This window comes from Phoca vitulina, unplaced genomic scaffold, assembly GCF_004348235.1.
Source record: "Phoca vitulina isolate PV1807 unplaced genomic scaffold, GSC_HSeal_1.0 scaffold49, whole genome shotgun sequence".
Taxonomy (NCBI): Eukaryota; Metazoa; Chordata; class Mammalia; order Carnivora; family Phocidae; genus Phoca; species Phoca vitulina.
This window is the reverse complement of record NW_022589752.1, coordinates 7276651-7293761: the sequence shown is the minus strand read 5'-3', so window position 1 is coordinate 7293761 and position 17111 is coordinate 7276651. Positions and strand designations below refer to the sequence as shown.

Genomic DNA, 17111 nt, shown 5'->3' with positions numbered 1-17111 from the left:
TACCTTTCCCTGCCCTTTCTCTTCCTCCAGTGGTTCTGCAACCCTACCCTAGCAGGTCAGTGCCGTACTGAAGGAGATTAGGAAATGTGCCTTTGCAAACAGAGGGGAACAACTAACCCATAGATGTTTACAGCCCAGGTCCTGCACATCGGGCTGTGGCTTTGCCTGGAGGGTGGGAGTGGACCGAAGGGTGGCCATCTCAGCCTCCCTCCTATCAAGACCCCTCATCCTTATATGTGAATCCACTGCTTTCCTTTTCTCTTGGATTCTGCACCGGGAAATGTATCTCAGACCACTGACTTTTTTTTCTTTCATCTTTATTGAAATGTAATTGACATAAAATATTGTGTAGGTTGAAGATGTACGCGTGTTGATTGGATACATTTATATGTATTGCCAAATGGTTACCACTAAACCAGTGACTTCTTATACAAATTTTAGTAATCTTAACATATTCTCCATACTCTCTTGGAAACCTGGATTGTCCTGCTCTTGTGAGGTTTGGGATCGCCATTTTTGTATGTCTGTACTTTCTCATAGTACCCCGCACAATGGATGCTTCATAAAAGAGTATTGTAGAGCCTTCAGAAACACTGGACACATGAGAAGGCATGTGCCGGTGCGGTCAGGTCCGTGTTAACACGTGGAATAGAAGAGGAGGCAGCAACAACTAGTGGATTGTCCATTATGCCTTTGCTTCAGAAATACAGATGCTGTACCATAGGCCATGGTGGTTTATGGAAGAAGTGACAGAACTCAGGTCCTAGAGATGGGCATGCTTGTAGGAGGGTAGGGAGAGGGTGGTTCTTCTAACTTTGCAGGAGTTGCTTTAGAGTTCCTTGGGGGAGGTCTTTGGCTTTGGCCGAAAGGACTCTCCGGCCCAGATGGAAAATCTGGCAGAGACTATTTGTACCAGGCTGGGAGGGAAGGAAGCCAGGCCTGGAGTGAAAGCTCCTGCAAGGGGCAACACCCACACCCCACAGATGGGTAGTTCTCTTGGTGGTGAAAATCTCCACCCCTGACTTGGATTGATATATTTTTAGGTTTACCCTTGTTTCCATGTTAGTTTCTGATACTTTTAACCTCATTGTTCAACCACACTTATGAAACAGCCCCTGTCATAGTCTGATGCTCAAGGTTCAAATGAATAAAACATTACTCCATCCTTAAATAACCAGCCTGAACTTCTTAATACTTTATTTCATATGAAAGTTGAATACAAAAGCTTCTTTACTGTGCATTAGTTCACCAAAAAGATGATAATTTGCATTCTCTTCCCTTTCTTCTTTCTTCCTGTATTCATAAAGATAGAGGAGAGAGATTTGAAATGAGGATAAGGGAAGATTTGCTTAAGTGCTTTTTGAATTTCAGAACTGTGAGTGCACATTAGCATACATACATGGCTACCTGTATTTCACACACTACAGGTGTATCTTACTTCCTGCAATAGATTGTTCTATAAAAGTGATGTGTGACTCAGACCTTTCTGAAGTGAACAATATTGTACAAGGAAGTTTTTAGTTTTAAGGGAGTTTCTGTGAATGCTTTTGTGAAAGACTTACATTGTCCTGTAAATTACATAGTTTGGGTCAATCTGGACTTTAATAAACTGGATTTCTTGAGGTGTATTTATGGATCTAATCACATATTTTAATGATATACACTGTACATTTTATTGATGTCATAGAATATGGCATACTAAACACACATGAACACATAAACACTTCACTTGAAAACACGGATACCTTGTATTCAGTTCACAGACTGTGTCCACATACATTATTTCATTTACTCCACAAACAGCCCTTTAAAGTAGCTATATTTTCAGCTACCTAAGCAGGCAATCTTAAACTCTTGTAAAATAAACAACTAAGGCTTCATGAGATTGAGCGAATCTCCTGTGGCCAACGGAACTCCCAAGTGTCAGGAAAGAACCTGGCTCCTTTGACCCAGTTCCCAAATTCCTTTTCCTCACTGTGAACTCCCAAGCTTAAAGTTTGCACGAGGCCACTTTTGTTCCACTGTGGCTCATAGTGTTTTAGGGGCCTCAGGAAGTTCCTGCATTTACGAGCCTGGTAGAGACAGACATCTGTTTTGACCTGGATATATGTGCAGCCTGTACACATATCCTGTCTCCTACTCTATGCAGCAGAAAATAATTCCCTAATAATAATATTATTATAACATAATATTAATGTTATCAGTTATGGTTGTCTATCGAGCACGAGTGTAAAATTATTTCCTTTTACAAATAAGAAAATTAATAACTAGAGATTTTAAATAATTGAAGATCAAACAACGGCAGTGTCAGAACTGAAATGCAGACTCCAGAGCTCTGCCTTATTTACCACGAGAGGTCTCATAAATTCGGAGCTAGTAGATGAACTGCAAGGTTGAGAGGAAGCATCTCATCTTCAAAGACGTAGAGGAGAATCCGGTTCTCAGAAGGTGAAAGCAATGACGTTATTATCCCAGCTGTTCATAGATATGCTGAGGAAAGAACAGAAGAAATCTATTTCGTGGAGAAGTGATAGAAAGAAGCTCTTCCTCTCTACCACGGGAACGCAGCGCCGAGGATGAGGAGCCGCACGAGAGAGAAATGTACAAGAAATGCTTTTGGAGTCATTTTCTTGGAATATGCATAAAGTCACATCCAAATACATTCAACCTTCTGAGAAATTTTCCCGCCCATCAAATATGTGAGATTAAAAAAAAAAGAACAAGGTGGGAGTCTTGGCTCATCAGAAGCTGGCAGCTTCCAGGTTAAATCTGATCTGAGGCCTCGCCATTGGTCCCCTGCTGCATCCAGGCTGCAGCATCAAACACCTGTTCTGGGCTCCGCATTCCAGGGCTTTATTGTTTAACCATCCACGAGACCAGAATCAGATGTTACTGTCATAATTTGCCAGGTGGGGATTCACCAGACCAGAGTGAAGCTAAGTAGAGCCATGTTTCATTTCAACTATCCAAAGTTGGGAATTTTTTTTTTTAAGTAATAAAATCGTGAGATTGTGTCTGTCTTGTATCACTAATGTTATTTGTAGATCTTTTCAGTGGGTTGTTTGAGTTTAAGTTAAAAGGTAGAATTTCACTTGTATTTAATAGCGAAAAGATTCTCTTTGCTCCATGTAATTAAACAAAAAGTGAAGCCATAGTAAACATCATAACATGCTTGGCCCAGAGATAGAAAATTGTCCCCTTTTCAGGTTGATGTAAATAGGAAGGAGAAGTGTTGTTCTTTTATCACTTAAGAGCTTCTGGGGAAGGTTCGTGAAAGTACATTTGTACTATTTACACAATGATTAACTTCTCACACAGTTTTCAAATAACAGGTTTAAATATTTTTCATTCTAATATGGAAGGACAAACATTGTTGACCTGCATTTCCTCTTCAGTTCCCTTTGGATGAGCATCATAAAAGTATCAGGGGAGAGATGGCCTAGTCTCTAGTTATTCCGTGCACTGAAATGGGGATACCTTTAGCCTGTGAGTGAGAGATCAAATAATGACTCCACTCCCAGAAGCCGTGGTGCTTCTCAAGCTGCTTTGAAAATGCGTCTCAGTACTGAGCCAAACCAATCAGTGACCAGAGTTTGGTTCTTTAGATTCTGGTTTTGTCCACTGTCAGTGGTTTGCAAAACTGACTCCTTTATGCTCTGTGTAGAGGTCTCTGATCAGAGCCCAGATTTTCCTTAACCAGATTCACCAAAGCAACCTGCAGTCTGGTTTCATCTCCTTGGAGGCCAGAAAGGCATGTAGCTTCTCATTTGCTTGATTTTCTACTTTCAAAATGAGGGCTTGCCCCGCCCCGAGAAATGGAGAGAGCAGCTCTCCCCCCTGCCGCTGAGATCAGTGTATTAAAGCAGATGTTGAAGGATGAAATGTCATAATAGAGAAGCATCTTAATCTTTGTGATATTGTGTTCACATTTGTAAGAATGTGATACTCTCTAAGAAATTTGCAAACCTAAGTAGAGATGATTTTATATGGCTTACTATTTCCTTAAACCATATGTCAATACAAGGACTTTCCAAAAAAAATGATCACGTTACTTGATACTGATGCCTGTGCTGAGTGGAAAGGAACGGCCTTCTCCTTCTTCGGTTATAGCAGGGGTCACTCCTTCTTCGGTTATAGCAGGGGTCAACACGCTGTGGCTCCCGAGGGGAGGCTGGCCCACTGCCTGTTTTATAAATACATTTTATTGGAACATAGCCATGCCCATTCATTTACATGGTGTCGATGACTGCTTTCCTGCTCCAAAGATAGAGTGGGCAGGACAGAAAAGCCTGAAAGTCCTGAAATATTTACTCTCTGGCCCCTTCCAGAAAACATTTGCCAACTTCTGGAGATCAGCATCGTGTTAGAGTCATGGGTGTTCTCTGTTACTAGCTGTGGGTGCTGCAGACAAGTTATTTGACTCCTATAAGCTTTAATTTCCTCAATTAAGAAGTAGAAGATACCAAGGATTATATATTTAAATCAGATAATATATTTAAAGCCAGTACCGTCCTTATCCTCGGCCCTACCAATATTGTGGACAGGCCCATGCAACGCTCTGAGCGTGGTGCCTGGCCAATAGGAAGGACTCAGTATAAACATACGGATGTGTAAAATAGCTCATTACTTCTGTCGTTGTTATCTTCGTTATTCTTGTCTTCTGCCATTTTGTGGCCATAGCTCAGAGACCCTGTGTGGAGATCCCAGTGTCCTCTTCTTCCTCTGCTCTGCCACAGGGCAGCTCTGTTTCCTACAAGGAGACAGAAAATGAGTACTAAAATTTTGTGAATGGCATGGTTAGGAGGGAAGTAGGTGAAGCTGTGTGGTAAGGTGTGAGGAACGCAAGGATCAAGTCAAAAGCCAAACAAGCAGGAGAGCACATGGAGCGTGAGTTTGGAATCTGAAATGCGTGGGTTTGTATCTTCGCCCTCCTATAGAGGCTGTGTGACCAAATTCAGGAAATCAGTTCACCTTTCTCCTCGTCAGCGTCCTTGTGGTTAAACACCGCTCACAGCGAGTGACCCACAGGGACGCGAGGATGGGCTGGACTCCTACACGGAACGTGCTTGGCCCGTGAGATGTGCTCAGCAAACATGAGTTCTTCATGGCGCTGCCTTATGAAAGCAGGAGCAAGAAGACAGCGAGAGCTGTGGGTGCCTGCACGGGGTACATGCATTTCAGGACTTTGCTCCCGTGGCGCCGTTCCAGACCATATTAAAATCTCAACTTCCTCCCCACCCCGGACTTCCTCTTCCTCTTTGCTTGATAGATTGTTACCCACGTAACATATCCTGCTGTGGGGCACACTCTGTTTTATTTGCTTATTGTCCCCACCCACGTGGGTTCCACGAGGACAGGAATTATTGTCTATTTTGTCCACTGATACGATCTCGGTGGCAGGACACAGTTGGGGGTTTATTAAATATCTGTTGAACGGAAGAACAGAGCCCAGAGGCTTTCGTGTGGCCAGAGATGCACCCTGCTCCATTAGAGCTGGGATCTGGATGAGGCTGGAGAAGCAAATGGCAAGCATCCTCATGAACTCGAGCAGCCATGGTGACCTATAATGCATCGGCATGGCCGGTTGTAGAGACTGAGAGACGTTTAGAAAATCTTGAAACCTTTAAGGCCCAACATGACTTGTGGAAGTGGGAAGAGGTTTTGGGGTTTTATTATTTTTGTGTTAGTGACTCTACGTTCTAGCATGTTCAAGGTTTCTGCACAGTGCTTATGGCAATCAAATCCAGCCTCCTTAGCTCAAATCTAGTAAGTGGGGTGGTGACTCCCTTTGTTTGGCCTAACAGTGAACCCTCAAAGTTTAAGGAGCTGGACCAACTGACTTAGGGGATTTGAAGTATGGAATTGGAGCTCGAACGTGAACTGATTCCCAGCATCTCCATGTCAGAAACCTCAAATGCTTCTCTTGTTTTTCTACCCTTGATACCATAGACATTTAGAAAAGGGAACAGAAGTGGAGAGATTTTTTTTAAAGGAGATATGTTTAAAAATGAGACTATTTAAGTGTTTTCCTTTACAAAACCAATCTGCCCCAGTAGACTGGAGTTCTTTGAGGGCAGGACCTGTGGTTTATTCATAATTGGATTCTTAATGCCCACTATATTGCCAGTCACATATAGAGAGAGAATGAATAAATAATTGAACAAGTAAATGGGCTATATTAATTTTGGGCTTCTTATGGACAATGTCTAACTGATGTAGGATTTCTTTACACAAGCTGGCTTCATTCTTAAAATATTCCGTAATAATTTGTAGTCTATTATCCAGGGAAAGAAGTGGGTCTTAACTGAAATGCGCATGGCAATGATGGATACAAATTAAATGTTTGTGATTTCTGAGGCCAGTCGACTGCATAGATGATGTGAGGGACCACATTCCAGCCAAAGGTTTTTAGAGCTGTGCTATCGACACGCCACTCAGATAACATGAGAGATTCTTCATGTCTATTTAGAAAGCTGAGCCAGAGTCAGCAAGGAAATCCTATCAAAACGGTTTGTCTGTGATGGGCTCCAAGCCGCAATGCTCAGGAGCTGGCCCGTGGATAGATGATTTTCCTTCCGCATAAGGACTTTGACCAGAGTGGGAACATGCCAGGCGGCACATCCCTAGAGACAGACTGCCAGTGCTCCTTGGTGACCAGCATTCCTCCCAGGTGCTGATAGGGAGCTCTTGGGGGGACTGGCTCTCACAAAGCCACGACGTCACCCGTTGTGAAATGGTCTAGATTTAGACTCGTGGTGCCAATATGGTTATACAATGTCAGTGACAAAAGACAGCGAGAGTCAGAGGGTCTGTTCACGACCCAAGAACACACAAAAGGGATGTCTGCTGATGCTGCTGAAATCCAGGGCAGTTTGAGCCTAAATGATGAACCTGTTATTCTCCACACTAATGCCAGAGGGCTAGCAATGTGCTGGAATAGCGCATCAGAGAACCAACATGTAGATACTGTGTAAGATGGGGGGGGGGGGGGGGGTTTATATTTGCTTCTCTGTCATGGGGCAAGTTTTATTTGAAAGTTAGTTATATGGGATCGAATACTCAGGGGGACTCCACTGCACCCCTGAAGTAATCCTGCCTCTCTCCCTCTGTTTCCCAGCATGGGCTACTGCATCCTTTTTGTGCACGGATTGAGGAAGCTCTGTACTTGGCTGAATCGATGCGGGGCCACCACGCTGACCGTGTGCACTGTGCTGCTATTATTGCTTTTCTCCTGGAAAACTGTGAAGCAGAATGAAATTTGGCTGTCAAGAGAGTCCCTGTTCAGGTACGATTAGATGGAGAAAAGCCAATCTCTTCCCATGCATTTCTTTGCTTACGTATTTGTTTCCAAACAAATGAGATAACATGGGTCTGGCAGTAATCATTAACCCACGGGTTTTTGTTTTTGTTTTTTTTTTTTTTTAAATAAAGTTTTAAGTGGAAGATGTAATTTTATTTGAGGTTTTAGCTTTAGTTTTTTAAATGGTATTCAATAAAGTTTAATGTGAGCTCATTCTAAGTGAATTTATGAAAATAAGGTTCATGGGAAGGTTTCTGGGTCTGTGGAACCGTCGTAATGATGAGCTGGGCTGTAAAATCAGCTATAAACAAAATGAAATGATAAGCCTAACTTCGTTATGCAGACAAGTCAATGAGAAAGGTGAGCACCCAGCAGGAAGGAAGAGGAACGCAGGACATTTTCTTTAGACTCTTCCAGGACATTAAGTTGTGATCTGTGATCTAGTTGCTTTATTCTGAACATAAATTGTGAACAAAGAAATGGAAGACTTTTCTCATCTCCTGGTAGGTTTCTGTGTGGTATAGAAGCTGTTTCTGAATATAACAACATCACCTGAAAGCCCTAAACTTGTCGTAAAGTATAAACATTCTTCGGGACTGTTGCTCGTCGTGCCATGTTTTCTGGACCTTAGAGTGCCTCACTAATGCATAATGACCTTCACCTGGGCTCCCTGGCACTGCCCCACCAGGATCCCAACAGTATTTTTCCAGGTTTCCAGGGATTCCCAGTCTGTGCCCTCTTCCCAGCTTCTGTCCTCACTTACGACGCAGTTACACAATTCAGTCAGTGTGGTTTTTACTTGGTTCTCTGCTCAGCTGATACCCAACACTTATACTCTGGGAGCAAACAACGGAAACAGAGTTGGGATCGCTTGGGAAAAAGGAAAATATTGGAAGAGTAGAGGAAGGTGCACAGAATTGAAGGGCCGCTATAGAAGTTGGCACAGAGCAGACAGGAAACAGGCTTCGGGATAATCTGTCTTGAGAGCACTCGAGCACCCACCCAGGAACAAATAGGTAAACTTACACCAGGTATTTTTTATCTTCACATCAAAGCCTTGGAAAAATTAAGTCCTCTGGCTGAGCTTGAGCTGTATGTCACATGCCTGCCCTTTGTCTCCACCAGGGCACTAGAATGAGTGATTGTCCAAAGAAGCCCCTCTGACTTCCAGGGAGTTAGGCCAAGCGCCTTGGGGTTCCACTGAGATTTCACAGAGTGAGGCAAGAGCAAATTCCCCACAGGAAATCCAAGTACTGGAGGAGGGGCACAGACTCTAGCTGCCAAGAACGAACGAACAAATGAATGAATGAATGAATGAATGAACAAATGAACAAAATGTTCACTGCACTCTTCTACTATCTTAAAACAACATATTTGATTTTGCTACTTGGCAATTTAACTTTTTTCTTAATAGAAAAAAATTAGTTTGGTATGCACGTCTTTTTTTTTTTCCCAATATTTTATTTATTTACTTGAGAGAGAGAGAGAGAGAGAACGCCCGCACCCACGAGCAGGGGGAGAGGGAGAAGCAGACTCCCTGCTGAGCAGGGAGCCTGATGCAGGGCTCGATCCCAGGACCCCGGGATCATGACCTGAGCTGAAGGCAGATGCTTAACCGACTGAGCCACCCAGGCACCCCTGGCACGCATGTCTTATTAGCTTATTTATTATTACTATATCGTCATGGTCATCATCATTACCACAGTGGGTACTGTAGAGACGGGGTGATTTTTTTATGAATATTTTTTCACCTTAAGATCCTAGATTCTATTCATTCTCTGTCACATCCCTTTACCTGGCAGTTCTCCCAGACCACAATGGACTTGTTCCCTCTTGTTAACCATGCTGAGGTCATTCTGTAAACACAGGGGCATGGAAGTTCAGCAATACAACTTCCCCTTAGTCTCTGTTGGCTTGAATTTTTTTTTCTTTTGCTTTCAGCAGTCAATGCTTTTATGAGAGACCTTAAAATTGTTCCACCCTGTATTAAGCCCTTTGCTTGAATCAAGGTACTAACAGAGGTTGGGTCTTCTGATGATGTTTACTGCTTTATCAGAGCAACTTTGGGGGTGGATTTTGGCAGGCAGCCGTTTATTTCAAGGATAACAAGTTGATGTTCAAACCCTCTAAGGCTGATGCCAGTTTAAAAACAGATAAACAAAAAGCTCATTGACCTTGCATCCAGAGGCTTCTGGTTTTTTTTAGATGAAAGTATGTAGTGACAGCTGATTACTAAAACACAGCCATTCTACATATGTGCTTGAAGAGGTTTTGTGCCCCAGGAGGCCTTTGGTGATCAAATGGAATTTTGTATAACGTGCAAATCAAAGCTTTTGATAGTTTTTAGAAAACTTTGCCTATTACAATTTATGTATGTCCCAAGAAAAGTTTTAAGCATCTGAGACTTTAAGAGTATTCTTTATTCTCTAAAACCAGATGTTTGCATGTATTCATCGGTGCTGAGTCATGCTCGAATCAGTTGAAACGAACATTTACCAAGAATCTTTGAAGGAAGATAGAGTTACTGGATTGAGTATGGGGACTGGAGTTAGACTTTCTGGCTCCTCTCCAAGTACCACCATTTCATAGCTGTGTGACCTTGGGCAAGGTACCTAACCACTCCATGCCTTAGTTTCTTTATTTTGAAACTTAAAAGAATAATAATAATGTTTCTATTTGGGGTGTAGTGTAAGAATAAATGAGTATGTGAAAGATGCATAAGTCAGTACAACAAACACTGTGTAAGGTTTTCAAATTATTGCTGTGCACTATGTTCTAGGGTATGAGAGAGAGGTGGTGGGAGGCGGGAAGGGGGAGAGAGAGATTATCTGTAGATGAGCTGAAAGTCTGCATGGGGGTCAGACACATAAACACATTTTAACATAACACAGCAGGTGGTAGACAGAGGCAGCAGGACACTGTGTAAGTACAAGCAGGCTGCTAAGAACAACCCAGGCCTTCAAGAACTGTTCCCTTATAGACCTGAGCTGCGTACAGAAAGATGAAAACAACCTAAATTAGCCACAGTGATCAAAACCAAGAACTGGCTGATTTGAGTAAGAAAAATTTGTTATAATTCTAGATAAGGTGATGCCCCTGTCAGAAGCCCATCTGGCTTCTCCTCTGTTCTAAACAATGAACTCATTGACCGTTCCTTGGACATAGGGTCTCATTAAGGCCTCTCTTATTACACGGGGTGGTTTTGCTTGGCAGTACTATCAACAGTCTTACAGAGTATCTTAGGACAGACCTTTGTGTTGGAGAAAATCCAAATTTCCGTCAAGGCCCAGCCTTTCCAGCCAAGGCGTCCTCTTACAAAAAAGATCCCACCGTGTGATGTATTTTTAGGAGGTACAGATGCAAGGCCCCCTCACAGCTTTGTAGTGCCACAGGCAAGAAGCTTGCACACAGCCTAAGAAGCCGCACTTGTGTCTTATCAGAGGCCTGGAGAGAGTAATTGGTCCAAGCTGAACTAGCTGTGAAGAGGAGAAGCCAGGCTTTGAACCCGGATTTGATATAAAAGAATACATAAGCCTTGCTACGCTGATTTTTTACTTTATGTTTTCTAACTAAAACTAAGCCCAGTATATAAAAAAAAAAAGAGGGGGAGAGAGCGAGAGGGAGGGGTTGGTTCCTAATCATAGCTGCAAGCTATATTTTCTTTAATTCTTTATAACAAGGAACTGTTCTGGTAGCCTGACCTGGGAATAGGGTCACTGCACAGCTCCAGCTGGGCCTGGTAACAGCCCCGAATTTTGCGTTTGTTTGGAGTAAGTAATACTGTAATAACACATTTTGGTAAAATCCCCTCTATGCCCCAAATCTTCGAAATACCTGAAAAGGCAGAGAGCACATTTTTCTTTTATTGTTTTTTTTTGTTTTATTATTTCTTTTCCAGAGAGTAAAACTCCTGTCTTTTAAGGGTCTCTCTGAATCCCATTCATGAACTATTTAAGTGATCCACGGACCATCAATTAAGAATTTCTGGCCTAGATTATTCTCCATCTCTGTAGGGAACACATTTCTGTTTCTTCCTTTCTGAATTGCTAAGCCAGAGAGATCAGCCAACCTCCCGGGGCCAAGAATATATACTGAGGATTGGCAAATTCTTTTGTAAAGGAGTGGATGGTAAATATTTTAGTCTTTGTGGGCCATATAGTGTCTTTTTGCAACGACTCAACCCTGCTGTTGTCTCGGGAACGATGCCAAAGATAATAGGTAAACACATTGGCGCGCCTGCGGCCCACAAGGCCATGGTTTGCTTAGCAATGAGATAAACATTGTGATAGTGAGATTATAATGTTACTATGTCCTGTGGTACCTTTCTGGTTTAGCATCACATGTTGATCAGCTTCAGGAATGGTTCTGACCATGTACTTGGCCTTGGTTGAAATCTCTGCTCCACTACTTTTCTCGGTCTGTAAACTTTAGAGAAAGGTCTTCATCTCTCTGAACTTTAGTGTTCTCATCTGTGGTGTGGGAGGCACCATAATTCTACCCATCCAGTAGGTTATTGAAGGGATAAAAGGAGACGATCCAGGGAAATGAGTGCTTAGCCCGGAACTTGATTCCGACTGAGCATTCTGTCCCGTGAGTACTAGGCATTCTGGATGTGGCATTGTGCACCCTCAGGTCATAGCAGGGTCAACGTTGAAGAGAATCACAAATCTTTCTTACTTTCCTTTCCTGTTAACCTCTGGCTGAACACCGCTCATTATTATTTTTTTTTTTTAAGGTTTGTTTTCTCATCAGGAATTCGGGAATGGTTCTTGTGACCTATTGTCCAGCAATGCCAACAAAACAAATTGATGTTCTATAAACTTGGAGATATATCTGAGAGAAGAGGCTTTTGAGTCATTTTTGTTATTTTTCAAGTGTTGTACCAACGAGAGGTGTGAGGGAGAAATGTGAGGTACATGAATGAAGATCCTGAGCTGAAAGGAGATTTTTCTTTGTAATCAGCATTGGGATTATGAACGGGGATGGAGCTCCAACTGCATACTTAATGAATACTACATGTCTTTGTAGAGTAAATATATGTAAGCTGCTGTTTCCACCGAAACGACTGTGCTACGAAACAGTAGCATCCGTAGAGCAAAAGGAGGGGACTGGCTCTGGAAGCAGAAGCCGCCTGGCCAGTTACGGCTACGTGGAAACTTTTGCCTTTGGCCAGTTGCTTGTTTCCCCTTTTCCACAAACGACTCATTGTAAAATGAGAGACTGGAAAAACATAGCAGAAAAATACCACAGAGAGAACATAAAGGTCAAAAACAACAATGGAAAAAGCAGTGTGTTCTTCGGATTCCAGTGACCCCACCCACATCTGCTTGCCTGTTACGAATATCATTACTTCCTCTGGCCATCACTGAACAATGCCCTGATCTTCGCAAGGACCATGTTTCCGCAGGCCTAATTGTCTGTTCCTCGGGTGATACATAAATTAGAGTCACCATGTCAATCACACAGAGGGAGGGATCAATTCCAATATGCCAGTTACGTCCATGCTGACATCAAAGTTACCTTTAAAATCTGCCTTGTACCATGCACTACTTATTTCTGGATAGAAAAATCAGAAATTTTCCTGGGTAGACATTGGAATGTTTTTTAAGCCGTTACTAGCACTCTGACCCAGACTCTTCCCCGGTGACTCAATTCACTTTGCGTACTATCCATTTTAAATATTCCATTAAAATCCTGGCTTTCTGTGGCAGCTGTAGGGTCTCACCATAGAGTGGCTGAAGGATACGGAGGGTTTCACGGGAGCACCCGAACGTCGGCCTTCGTCAATCTTTTTTCTTGGGTGCGTCCGTTTCTACTGAGATGATTTCTCCTGTTTCCTCTCTGGGGGTCCAATCCCGGCCGTCAATATTCAGAGAGCTTTATAAGAGGGGAAACTGAGATCCCAGTGTTCAGAATGCAGATCTTCACCTAATCTACCTTTGAGGTACCACCCTTCTCCCTTCCCTCGGTGGTACCTGTCATTCCCGAGTACAGGATCTCTCTAGCTCAGCTTTTCCAGAGAGTAAAACTCCTGTCTTTTGCTGGAATGGGGAAGGAATAATGAAAAAAGTCACTTGGGTGTGCAGGGTCAGGATGGCGATCTGGGCTTTAACTGCTCCTGAGACAGATTTAGTCTGTGTTCAGCCACGCCCCAGCCACCACGAAATCCTAGCCACCTGCCCTACCTTTGCGGGCACCGAAGCAGCCTGCCTAAGTTTGGAGTCTGCTGCCTTCAGATGATGTTGCCCTCGGGTCAGTCTCTAGGCTCTTGCACTCCCTGTAAGTTCTGTCCTCTGGAGAGTTCCTCAGGTGGCCAGCCAGTGGGTTTTAAGTTGGGACTATTTGCTGGTCCTAAGGAACTGGTTATTTTAGGGAAGGTTCAACAAAGATCACAAAGCCCTTACATATTTCCCCAAGAGATCTTTAACACTTTGTATGAAACCCTTCTGTTGATCTTACCTTTCAAAACTAAATGAAAGTATGTTACCTGGGAGAGGTAGTAGTGCTTTAGAGTTGCCCCGAAGCTAGGTTGTCCTGCTTTTCTCTTTGCTCTCTCTCATCAGCTGTCCACCTCCCACATTTCATCCATGCACGGTCTGGGAGTTTTCTTTCCAAGTGGCCCTCCAGCCCATCTTCTTCCATCATTCCCCTGCCACCACCTGCCTGCACGTTGAGGGAATGAGGGACTCTAGAACCCAAGCTAGAATCCTCTAGAATCCCACCTCTTCTACTGGACCAGCTGTATAATCTTGTGCAGGTTAAGCATGTGGGCTAGTTACAAATGAGAAACGGATCCTCTCCTGCCCCACCTGCCCCTGGAATCATCTTCAAAGCTTCACTGCTATCCTGTAGGGATTCCCCAGGCATTTGCTTATGGCAGCCCAAGCAGACTAACACAGTGGCCATGGAAGCAGGGTTTTTACCTTTTTGAGAAAAATCTCACTTCCTTATCTGCAACTTGTAAAATAATTATACTTGCATTTATTTATTTATTTATTTTTAATTAGCCCAGGCTTGGGTACATGGGAAATGTTAATTTCCAATAAAACTTAATAGGGAAGCCAGTCTACAGTCATCCCTCTTGTCATGATTTATTTTTGTAGACACTCTCAACTTTTTTTTTTTTAAGGAAGGTTATAAGTGCACAAAAGAAGCAAGGAAGGAAAAAAAACTGAATGAACCTGAGCATGCAGGTTTGTTCTGCAGAGAATAATCTATCACCCCGTGCCGCCACCTCTGCTTGCTATCAAGTTAGCATGTTCGTTTAGTTGTGCACACCACCCACTGCCTTCATTGTTTTCCACAGAAGCATGTTTAGTAAGTCACATAATTCATAAATTCTGAAAAACCTGACTTAGATGGATATAACGGACGTTCCGAATGCAGGTTCATGAAACTTGAGTAAAATATGAAAGAAACCAGTGATGCTCCTAAATACAGTTCTTTGTTGCTCTTTTTTCTTTTCTTTAAATGTATTAATTGTAGGTCTGGAGTTCAAACCCTGCCCCACAATGCCAAGGTTCACTACAACTACGCCAATTTCCTGAAGGACCAGGGTCGGACCCGGGAAGCGATCTACCACTACAGAACGGCCCTCAGGTAAGCAGCACACAATTGGCCGCCACTGTGCTTCTCAGGCCCTTGTTCATTCACTCGCCCTCCCAGTGTGCGCTGGGGGACAGTGGACATGTCCTTGGAGGTGTAAGGATCCTGGACTCTCCATCTTTTGGCTCAGTGTTCAAGTCTGTTGTGAATGTGGTAATTCTGCCTTGCTTCTAATTCTTGGTGTTTTCCTGCAAAAGTTTCCATTGCTACCCACTACTCAGTGAAGTGACGCTCGGTCGAATACACACATGCAGGCAAACAAGAGTTGGGTATTCCAATGAATTCTTCCCACTTTAGGCTTCCCATCGTCAGAAAGGATTTATATGAAGACATCTGAGTATAGAAATGAAATACCCTGATAGTTGTATTAAATAGACGGAAAACTAGAAGACACTTGATTACCATATTAGGAATATATTAATAAGGGGTGCGCATGCCTCTGTGTGTGTGTGTGTGTGTGTGCAAATATATATGTGTATGTGCGTATATATATGAACAGCCCTGGCACTCTCCTTGTACTCCTCTCCTTGTATTCATTTGGAAGAGACTGTACAAAACATAGCTTTAAGTTGTCACTTTAAGAGAAACCACAAAATCAAGCCTGCGTTACCAGAGGCAGACTGCTCTTGAGTATTCAGAATTGCAACTCTTACTTTCAAGATGGTCTTATCTAAAAGATTCCACATGATGAATGTCTTTAACCTGCAACATGTGGGCACGAGAACTATACATAGCCTCAGAGTCTCCAAACGTGGGCAAAACAAAGAAACATGAGTCTTCTCTTTTATTGTACTATGGGGCTCACAGAAGCTTTTTAAAGAGGTTTCCATGCCCCTAGAGATTGGCCCACATTTGGCTGAATTTTCTGATACTGTTCTGCTTTGGGACACGTTAAAGTATGTATACTGGGGCGCCTGCGTGGCTCAGTCATTAAGCATCTGCCTTCAGCTCAGGTCATGCTCCCAGAGTCCTGGGATCGAGCCCTGCATTGGGCTCCCTGCTGGCAGGAAGCCTGCTTCTCCCTCTCCCACTCCCCCTGCATTCTCTCTCTCTGTCAAAGAAATAAAATAAAATCTTCTTTAAAAAATGAGAAATTTGACCTAGAAAAAAATAAAGTATATATACTGAACACATCTACATTTCCCTCAAGCACATACGAGGATTATCTCAAAGCTTAGTTTGAAATCATCATTCTTAAAGTAACTGACCTGCTTTTTAAAATTATCCTTTTGAACAATGATCTTACATAAGTATATTGTTCATAAATCAAATTCTTTTAGACTTTAGGCTCTCTTAGGTAATATTCAATACGGCCAAAATTTTAAGCTGTGCACATCAAGTTCACTGTCAAATACTTTTCCAAAGATATAAGAAATGAAAGTCCCAGAGGAAAATTGTAACAAAACTTTTTATTGAGGAAAAGAAGTTTTATTAAGGAATAGAAGATCATTTTTAAAATTTAATAAAGAATTATATTCTTTCCCTGGAAGCCAATTTACCCAAATGTTTACAGTACTTATCTCTAGTTGGTGAGATTATGGTTTAATTCTTTTCTCTGTACTTTATTTTGTGTTCCAGATGTTCTACAGTGAACATGTATTATTTTTGCAATGAGGAGATGTCAGTTTTAAAGAGGCATATATTCCTTCAAGGGTACAAATAAAGTATGTTTTGGTGTAATGATTAATTAATGTTTCAGGGTTTTAGATGGCATTCTTGAAGAGAAGAGAGCAGTAAATTTGCCTGAAAAATAGTGGTTGAAAGAAAGTATTATCAATATCCTTTAAAATTTATTGCATTCTAACAGACTGTTTTCTGTCAAGTTCAAACAGAAAAAATAAGGCAGACCCTAAGGCACACCTTGGGGCGAAGATATAAATTATATAAAATTCTCCAGTAGCCGATCTTACAGAATTATAGTAGCTGGTTGGGTACTACCGCTTTTTTCCCATGAAACAATAAAAATAAATGTTTGCTTCAGCAACTGTGCTTCTGGAAGAAAGCATTAAGAAGTGGGGAAAAAACAATTAAAGCTATAAATACACTGCATAGTAATTAGTGAAATATTTCATCCTCTCAGACCAGGCTCAAAATACTTCTGATTTAAGTAGCATCATTTCTGTGTGGATACCTCTGTGGTGAATTTTCAATGGGTGCTTTGTTTTGCTTTTTAATTTAAATTGTCACTCCTTGTGTTAGAGAGAAA

At 42.3% G+C, this 17111-nt stretch overlaps 1 protein-coding gene across 3 annotated transcripts in view; it reads left to right on the top strand.

The window, feature by feature from the left end:
- Positions 1–17111, top strand: part of TMTC1 (transmembrane O-mannosyltransferase targeting cadherins 1) — a 263658-nt gene that overhangs the window by 179807 nt on the left and 66740 nt on the right. For all 3 annotated transcript variants that reach the window (XM_032432765.1, XM_032432764.1, XM_032432766.1), the window contains 2 exons: positions 7118–7285; positions 14786–14899. In XM_032432765.1, the coding sequence (XP_032288656.1) occupies positions 7118–7285; positions 14786–14899 (282 nt within the window). The remainder of the gene's footprint in view (positions 1–7117; positions 7286–14785; positions 14900–17111) is intronic.